The 10,010-nt window shown below is 49.8% G+C and overlaps 1 protein-coding gene across 1 annotated transcript; it reads right to left on the bottom strand.

Moving 5' to 3' along the window:
- Nucleotides 1-4,892: 4,892 nt before the first annotated feature.
- On the bottom strand, nt 4,893-6,374 carry LOC125552607 (putative serine acetyltransferase 4). Its single transcript, XM_087518823.1, has one exon. It carries the CDS (start codon nt 6,023-6,025, stop codon nt 5,081-5,083), a length of 945 nt encoding a protein of 314 aa, XP_087374949.1. The 5' UTR covers nt 6,026-6,374; the 3' UTR covers nt 4,893-5,080.
- Nucleotides 6,375-10,010: the final 3,636 nt, after the last annotated feature.

Genomic DNA, 10,010 nt, shown 5'->3' with positions numbered 1-10,010 from the left:
CTTGCTATTCCGGTTCAACAACTTTAGGATCATCAGCTGGCTTGGAAACCCTTGTTTTCTTGCTAGGCTTTGCTTGTCCACTGCACAGATGGTGATAAGTCAGAATAAGTATAAGAGTATAGAGAGATACAAAATAAAAGATAATTATTGTTACCCAGGGGCAATTTCAAAAGCCGGCAATTCGGTTTGTGATGAGTCGCGAGAGGAAGAACGAGTAATCTCCTGGTCAATTGAATCAACAAAGTTAAGTGGTAAGTAAATAAGACCCGCCGACAGGTGAAAAGAGTTTAAAGTTAAAGAACCTCGTTTTGATGTTTTCGAGGAGCGGGAATGTTCGGTAAACCGGAGGACAACTCTTCACCTCCACTGGTCCGGGTCTGACGACGATTCTCGTGTTGTTGTTGCTTCAAAAGAAAGTGAGGATCTAAATAAGCCAAGGTGTGTGAAAACCTTAGTTTTTAGGTTACTTGTCGAAGTTTCTGTCTTGGCAAAGTTTCTGAGCCAGAGAAAATAATAGTTACATCTTCTTCAGCTGCTTGGCTGGCTCCCGTGTCATCCTGATAATAGTCAGTGCCAATAAGATGGCTGAAAAACGAGCCAAGAGAGTCAAGGGCTACCTCCGACTCAGAGGTGTCATCCAGATTAAGTAGATCAGAGGCGCTTGGTTTCTTCTTTATCTTGGTTGTCTTCTTGGCGGCTTTCTTGGCAGCCCTGGCCTTCTTGGCAGCTTCATGACCATACTTATTTTTTCCAAAAGTCAGAATTAGCCTGAAAAGGTCATCCGAGGTTGAGTTAATAAAGTATTTTAGTAATGAGATAAAGGTAAGTAAATTCAGAGACTCACATCCGGTGGCGGGTTAAGCTTGCAGAAAGGGTTCAGACCCACTTTAATGATATCTTCTGGATCTTCATTCAGAAGGGAATTAACCATTTCGTTAACCGCCTCGTCAGTTAATGGCGCAGAGCTATGGCGCAGTGGATCTTTTACACCACTAGTGTAAGTGCACATTAAGCCAGTGCGGCAACTTAAGGGTATGATCCGCCTAGAAACCCAGCACCTGACCAAATCAATGCGAGTTAACCCGTTTCCTAGCAGAGCTCTAACCTTTGCAATGGTAGGAGCAATTTTTTCCCGTTCGGCAGTGGTAAGTTTTTCAGGAAGATTGTGCTTTGGGTCCAGGCGCTCGACATGGTAACCCACCAGTGGATTCTCGTCAGCTGGAGAGGTGTCTTTGTAGTAAAACCACGTCTGATTCCAATCCTTGGGGTGACTCGGCAGACAGGCATAAGGGAAGATGGCATCTCTTCTGCGTTGAATCGAGATTCCGCCAAGTTCCAAGATGGGCCCGTTCGTAAACTCATTTTGGCGGTTCAAATAAGAATATTCTCCAAAGAGATCGACGATGGGCTCCTCTTGAAGGTATACTTCACAGCAGACTTGAAAACTGCAGATATTTGACACGGAATTGGGTCCAATGTCCCGAGGATGAAGTTGGAAGAAGTGCAGAACATCTCGGAAAAACTTAGAGACGGGTGGTGAGAAGCCTCGGTTCATGTGATCAGTGAATATAATAACTTCGCCATCTTTTGGTTGAGGTCTTTCTTCGCCAGGTTCAGGGGCACGATAATGCATAACACTCTTTGCGGGCAGGTACCCGATTTTGATAAAATCTTTGAGTGAGCCCTCGGTGACGACGGAGGGAACCCAATTGCATGTATAGACTGTCTTTGGCGGCATTGTGAAGAGAGAAAGCCTAAAGGAAGGGAAATTTTGCCGGTTTAAATCAGTTGGGGAATCACAAGTTAGCAGTTACAGTATATACTCAGAATGGCGGCTTAAGTGAGGACTAATGATATATGAGTAATTTTAAACCGGACATGTAAGCCACCATGACACGTATTGGTATTCAAGATCTGACAAAAGCAAAGTTTTACTAAGTGTTGGGACAAACATGTTTCACAGATTGAAGCTATAAGTTTGGATCTGCAACTATTCAGAAAAATGGAATAAAATTTGAACCTAAGGTGGCGGCAGCAGAAGAGTGGGGGTGCTCAGATGAGATCTATTGCAAACAAGATATAGTCTGATATCAAAAAATAAGTGCTAAAACTGCTACTGCGCGAGTTCTATGCTATTTTTCAGATCAAAACCATGCGATCTAGGACGGAGAAAGGGAAGAACGGTGATTAACATCGATGAACAGAGAAACCCTAACACAGATTGATCTATGAAGGGGAAAGACAAAGACTTACTGACGATGGATAACAGCGGAGGAGCGGCGCGGCCGGAGTCGATGAAGGAGACGAAGGTTGACGGCGGCGGAGATCGGGCGCACTGGAGCATCGCGAGGAGGAAGAAGGAGAGAAGGCAAAGGGGGAGAATGGAAAGTGAACCCGCGGCCCTATTTATAAGGCTGAAGGGATAAGTGGCATGCGCGGGAATCGAGGAGACGGGAAAATGGATATGTGGTGGTGCGGGCGCCTTGATTTTCGGAGGGTCAGTAAAGAAAAAGATTTAATTAAGATTTGGGCTGTGCGTAGTATTAATTACAGGTGATGTCACGGCGGGTTACCGTAATTCCCGGAGATGATGTCATGGCGGGTTACAATATTTCACAGGAAGGTGAAGAAGGATTTTCCTAAGTGATGAAGATTGACATGAACAAGTTCAAATCAATCTGGGGCCTAATGTTGGGGATATAGCTATTGGGTATGACCCGCCCAGGAGGGGCCGGGTTATCCCAATGGCGGTTCATCTAGACGAATCCCATGGGTATGTGAAGATGGCAGTTCATGAAGTATGTCTGTTAAGGGGCCCAAACCGAGAGACGGCTTAAGGCCCGTGAGTATAAATCGCCATGCATATGTAACTTGTATTATAAGGCATCTAAGATAAGTCACCGAGCCGGACACGTTTGTATGAGCCGTCCGAGACTCTGTAGGCCGCAGGGCGTCAACCCATGTATATAAGGGGACGACCCGGCAGCGGCTTAGGGCAAGAAACAACAAGTCGAAAATCAGGCAAAGCATATTCGCTCCCTGGTAATCGAAATCTTAGCAATACCACCTCAAACTGGAGTAGGCTTTTACCTTCACCGCAAGGGGCCGAACGAGTATAAACTCTCCATGTCCTTTGTCCCGTTAACCCCTTTAAGCTAACCTCGTCGCAATGGCTCCACAACTAAGTCCTTCTACGAGGACATCTGTCGTGACAATTCCACGACAATATCCGTCGCAGACAAACCTCCGCACGCCTTCCGATGACGCTTGAAACATCACCGGGACGGGGGCTAGATGGGGAGGAACTTATTTCATTTTCAAGAAGTAGCCGCTGCCTCGTCTTTCTTGAGCATGGCACAACCCCGAAATAAAACTCCGAAAAGCACCTAAAAACGGAGCCCTCCTGCCGGCAAGTAGGGCTGCAAGAAAAGCTCGAGACTCGTGAGCCGCTCGAGATTGACTCGTATTTTAGCTCGGCTCGAGATCGACTCAAAAATAATTGAGCTGAGTATGAACACTTTATGTAGCTCGATCGAGAAACGAGCCGATCTTGAGTCAGCATTGGCTCGCTCCATTTTAGCTTGATAGCTCAATATAATATAAGTATATTAAATAACCTTCATTCCAATCTCCAAGAATTAGGATCATTCATTTCCATATATGTTTTATACAATTTTTTTCTTCACTTTACCTACTAGCAAACATGGAAATTAAGCATGGAGAAAATTTATTCTCATCACTTGGCCAACCGTGTGTTCAATATCTTGTTATTTTGGTCAAAGCTTGAGAGCTGGCGCATCTTCGTCGCCTTCCATCCATGATCTCTTGTTATTAAATACTAATCTTCACTTGAGAAAGAATAAGTCGAATTTATAGTAAGTTTTCGGTTCTGTTGTGGCCTATCTAGCTTTAAAATTTGCCATAAAATGATTTAAAAAAATCATCTTATGTAGCTCGAAACTAGCTCGAGATCGACTCGAGATCGTTACAAGCTGAGCATGAGCCACTTTCTGCAGCTCGACCTTGAGCTTCGCACATTTTGAGCTTGCTCGAATTTTAGTACGAGTTGAGCTGAGCCTAGACCAACCCGCTCGAACTCGACTCGTTTGCAGCCCTACCGGCAAGGCCCGGGGTCCACCACGCCACCATGGTCCAAGGACCATAGGAGAGGAGGCGACGCCGACGAGAGGCAGGGAACCCTAGATGAGTTCACACGAGGGCACAAGGACGGGTGCACGAGGGCTTCTCATTTTTTTATTGACTTACCAAATAAAGTTATGTTTTCTTTGGCAAGACAATAAATTCTTACCAAATAAGTGATTACCAAATAAAATTCTAAAATTTATTTAGGTAAGTAAATCACAGGCATGATTTGATAAATAATTATTTGAACAATCACACTAATATGAAATGTAATTATGGGGAAGACGGGGCGTCGACCCGTTGCCAGCCCACCGGAGTTCAAACCCCGGCTTTGACGCGCAGTGCTCGCGGAGTCTTTTCTATAAAAAAAAGCCAACGAAGGTTAGCCCTTGGGTTGGTCTCATTTTTCTAAAGGTAATTATGGGCTAACATATTATAAAATATTTATGCTACATCCCGTTACAAGCGTGGGCAATTATCCGGTAATAGGAAGAAAAACATAGTAGAATGAAGTAGAGGGTCTGTCTAGGACACATCTAGTTTTGTAATATCTAAGCTGATTTTCACTATGTTTGTGGTCTATTTTTTTTTGTCCTAATTTTTTTTGTTTCTTGTTGATACATTATATACTTGTGGGAGCTTAGATGTGACATCCTTAAAAACATCTAGATGTGAATTAGACAAACTGAATGAGGTAAACGCATCAGAAAAATGAGACTACGCTATATATTTGCAACGAGGCTAATAGATGATCTACTAGAATTGTCATTATTCCATTTAAAAAACAAAGAAGACAGTATGTGACTGATCCATGCTCAATGTCTAACTGAGCTCTGGGATAAGTGTAGTCAACCACCCACAGATACAGAGTACTCCACAGATCCATTATCATTTGGAGGGAAAATCTCTTGCTTGCGCTAAACACGTAACACGAACTTCATATGACGTAGTCCGACCACCTCTGCTCCATGGTCACCCCTGGTTGCTCCTCTGGCCGGAGCGACGGCGCCGCCTTCTTCCCGATCGGCTTCGCCGGGTTTCCGACGGCCGTGGTTCCACACGCCACGTCCCTAAGCACGACCGCGCCCGCCCCGATCTTCGCTCCGGCGCCGATGCGCACATTGCCCAGCACGCTGGCCCCGGCGCCGATGAGGACCCCGTCGCCGACCTTGGGGTGCCGGTCGCCGCAAGCCTTCCCCGTGCCGCCCAGCGTCACGCCGTGCAGGATAGACACGTCGTCGCCGATGACCGCCGTCTCGCCGATGACGACCCCCGTGGCGTGGTCGAGCAGGATGCCCCCGCCAATGCGCGCCCCGGGGTGGATGTCGACGCCGAACACCTCGGAGGCGCGGCTCTGGAGGAGCAGCGCCGGCGGGCGGCGGCCCTCGGACCAGAGCGCGTGCGCGGCGCGGTGGGCCTGCAGGGCGAGGAAGCCCTTGTAGTAGAGGAAGCAGTGGACCATCTTGGCGCAGGCCGGGTCGCGGTCCCGCGCCGCGAGGAGGTCGGCGCGCGTGTGCTGGCTCGCCTCCGGGTGCGCGGCCAGCGCGCCCGCGAGGATGTCCCGGAGCGCGTCCTGCGGCAGCGCGCCCGGGATGCAGAGCTTGGCGGACAGGTGCGCGGCGAGGGCGGCCTCCAGCGTCGGGTGCGAGAGGACGAGCTCGGAGTAGAACATGCCCAGCAGCGGCTCGTCCTGCGCGTCGGCCTGCGCCTCGCCGTACAGCTCCTCCCAGACCTCGTCGCCGCCGTTGCAGCAGCCGCCGTTCCCGCTCACGGGCGCGCCCGCCGGTGCGGCGACGGTGCAGTCCGGCAGGAAGCGGTAGATGGATCGGGAGATGCGGTGGCAGGAGTATGCTGGATTCCACTTGTCGACGCAGGCCGCCATGGCCGACCACGCGCTGCTAGAGAGAGAAAGAGAGCCGGTGCTGCGGTGCGCTGGAGAGAGAGAGAGAGAGAGAGAGAGAGAGAGAGAGAGAGAGAGAGAGAGGTGTAGGCGACCGGAGGTGTGGCGGAGCTGAAGAAGAAACGGGTGTTCGGCCACCTATATATACGTGTCCGTGGAGGGAGGAGGAAGAAGCAGAGGAAGCCGCAGGGAAGAAGGCAGGAGCAACAGATGGCGTCAGGGAACGAAGGCCGTGGCGAGTCACCTGGCCGCTGGTGCCGTTAGCCACTGACCACCACCGTCAGCATGTGCCTCACTGCTTATCTCCGTCCACGCCACTTAATTTCTCGACCGACGTGGAGAAGAGGGGAACCCGACCCGAGCATATGCCACAGGGATATGATATGGTGCACCAAATTGTCACCCTAGCTAGTAGGAGCCGTGGCGCGCAACAGAAGATTCCGAGCGAAAGCAACTGTCACCCCTGGGAATCAATCCTTCGAAAGGCGCAGACCGAAATGCCGATCCACGGCTGAGCTAGAAACGGGCGCTTGGCTACGCGAAGCGACACGCGCGGCGTACCGACACGCCGGTGCCCGTCAGTCCGCCGTTTTCACCAGTAGCACTACCGTGCCGGCAAACCAAATCATATCTCGCCGCGAAAGGACGGGTGAAAACGCGGCGAGCGGGCCGGTCCCTCGGACAGGGACGGCACGGGGAGCAGAAGATTTCCCCGGCGAGGATAGCACGGCAACTTGGCGAGCCTCTCCGGCGCGGACGGCTCCACCACGCACGCACGGCCCTGCGGCTCGTGTGGCTACGAGCGATATCTGCGCGGGGCGCGGCGGCGTGCGGCGTGCGCGTGGAGTCACGTCGGGCGGCAAGTGGGTTCCGTGGGAATGTATGTTTGTTGCCCGGGCCGATCCGTGGCCGCTGGTGCCTCCTTTCCGCGGCGACCACTCGAACGAGATCCGTGGCGCAACATAGATACGCGCGCTGTGGCGCCACGCCACACCACACCACCCATGGATCATGGATGCCGTCCCGCTGCAAGCTAGCCCCCTTCCAACGCATGGACGCTGCTTTTGCCGCAAAAACGACACTTTTGTTTCGTCAACCCGTCGTCTACTGTGATTCTCCCCGTGCAATTTTGGCCGCAAAGTTTGCGATAAATCATGGGCAAATGTGAAGCCAGATTTTTCTGGTGCACATGGGGGGAGGTTTACCTGGTACTTTCGCTCTTAATTAGCAGGACACCACGAGAGCAAGCACCAAGGGAGATGGACACCTTGAGTCAAACTAGAACTAGTGATTTGGCATCTCTTTTTTTTAGCTGATGATTTGGGAATAGTATAGTGATTCGCGGGGATTCGTTACGCGCGGTGCGTACTGCGGACCGCGCGGAGGGCCATGGCGGGAGCCGCAGAGGATCCCATGGGTGACGTTTGGAGTGACGGACAGTGGCGAAGTCGCCGGGTGCAGGTGCCTTGACTTGTTCTACCAGCAAAATTATGGGGAGCAGACACACATGGGATCTTGAACTTTGACCCAGGTCCTCAGGCTGAGGCTCGGCCTCGGCTCCTTGAGAGGCAAGGCAAAACATGGAGAGGTTGCCACTTATTGGAGGAATCACTTGGGCGAAATCCAAAAGGTGATGATGCAAGGACATACGTGGGCGTGGGGATTGGGGAGCTCAGGAAGAATTGGATGTGAGGCGAGGTGAGATTGTGAGTGAAAAAGGACATATCTAATCGATCCTTAAAAATACTTAAAAATAGTGGAGCATCCGGTGAAGTAAATCTTTAGGCCAACTCCAACGCACGATCCCAAACGGACGTCCGTTTTGTCCGGATTTCGTCCGTTTTAGGATGGGGATGAGGCCGTGTCCGTCCGGATTTGGGTTTGCGTCGGCCGGGCGCCCAATCTTCGGCCCCATCTCGTCCGCAGATTTTTTTTCTCATTTTCTTATTAATTTTACCAACATTTTTTATGATACATTGGAATACATTCACCAAATCTTGACTAGAATAACAAGCCCTAAGAAAACTAGAAATACAAGAAAGCATTTTAAAATATATCCAACTTCTATAACTGCTCTTGTAAGTTGGATTAGTGCCTTCTCGATGCATTTGTTGTTGATCTGCGGAGTCTCGATCTTGAATGCTTCTTTCTTCTTCGCGCCTAAAGAAGTAGACGTTGCTTCCACATATCTACTCTCATCTCTAACCTCTACTCTAGCAAGAAGTGCACGAACATCTATTAAATTGATGAATTCTTCTTCTCAAAGCCAAAAGTTGCACCCATCCTACACAATAAATATTTGATTGTAAAACTGTTTGCTACAAGCTCTGTCCACGGATATCTCAGATCACTGTCCTTTGCATCTCACCTTGGAGGAGCACATTCCCACTACGAGGCGTTTTAGGTTTGAGATATTTTGGACCAAGATGGATGGCTTTGAGGACGCGGTTAGGGAGGCCTGGAGGTGTGATCCCAGCGTCACGGAACCCTACAAGCGGCTAGATGAACTGTTCAGGAATACTGCGAAATTCCTGACGGCTTGGGGTCAGAGGAAGATTGGGAATGTCAAGATACAGATGGCGATAGCTCGTTTGGTCATCAAACTTTTGGACAGGGCAATGGACAAAAGGTTGTTGTCTGTGGGAGAGAGATGGCTACGAGGTACTCTCAAGCGGACGTTGTTGGGTCTTGCCTCTTTGGAGAGGACGATCGAGAGACAGCGGTCCCGTATCAGATGGCTCAAGGAGGGCGATGCTAACACACATTTCTTTCAACTCTTTGCAAATGGGAGGAAGGCCAAAAATCACATACCAGCGATCTCCTATGGTGGCCATATCATTACTGGCCAGAAGGGGAAAGAGGAGGCCTTCCACCAGTCCTATGAGGACCTTCTAGGCAGAGCCCGAGCAAGGGATGTCACCCTGGATATGCAGTTCCTGAATATGGAATCCCTTGATCTTTCGGACCAAGATGTCATATTTTCAGAGGAGGAAATCTGGGATGCTATCAAAGCCATGCCAGGGGACAGGGCACCAGGACCTGACGGATTCATTGGTCTGTTTTTCCACAAAGCTTGGGCTATCATCAAAAATGATGTTGTTGCAGCCATTCACAAGTTCTTGCTTGGCGATGGGAGAGGGTTTGGCAGGCTGAACAAGGCATTGATCACTCTTATCCCGAAAAAACCGGATGCCTCAGAGATTGGGGACTTCAGGCCAATTAGCCTGCTACATAGTATACCCAAAATCAGTGCTAAATTGTTAGCGGGCAAGTTGAGTAGTCGGATGGGAGAGCTGGTGCACATGAATCAATCTGCGTTCATTAAGGGCAGATGCATCCATGATAATTTCATGCTGGTGCCCCAAGTGGCGAGGAACTTGCACAAGAGGAAAGCTAAAGGCGTCCTAGTTATTATGGATATCTCGAGAGCATTCGATTCACTCTCTTGGCCTTTTCTCTTTGAGGTGCTCCGTGCTAAGGGATTTTCGGCGCGATGGAGAGAGCTCATTGCTACGCTGCTTTCAACGACAAGTTCAAGAGTGATAGTAAATGGCAGTGTGGGAGCAAAAATTATGCACGCTTGTGGTCTGAGGCAGGGCGATCCAATTTCGCCACTCCTTTTTGTGATTGCTATGGATACGCTCTCGGCCCTTATCATTCGTGCTCAGCAATTGGGAGTGCTTAGTCCGATGCCCAGGTGTTCGCCGCTACATCAGTTATCTATCTATGCGGATGATGTGGTCCTTTTTATCAGGCCGACTGCATTGGATCTGGCCTTTGTGAAGGAGGGGATGCATATCTTTGGGGAAGCATCGGGTCTGAAAATCAACTACCAAAAATCTTCGGCGATTCTTATTAGACCTGGAGAGGGCGACAAGGAGAGGGTTGCAGCAGCCCTGCCTTGGAAGATTCAGTGCTTCCCGTGCAAATATCTTGGTCTACAACTTTCTATCAAGCAGCTTACACA

Source organism: Triticum urartu, chromosome 4A, assembly GCF_056163025.1.
Source record: "Triticum urartu cultivar PI428250 chromosome 4A, HENAU_Tu73, whole genome shotgun sequence".
NCBI lineage: Eukaryota > Viridiplantae > Streptophyta > Magnoliopsida > Poales > Poaceae > Triticum > Triticum urartu.
Note: the sequence above shows the minus strand (reverse complement) of the source record. Positions and strands in the feature narration are given on the sequence as shown.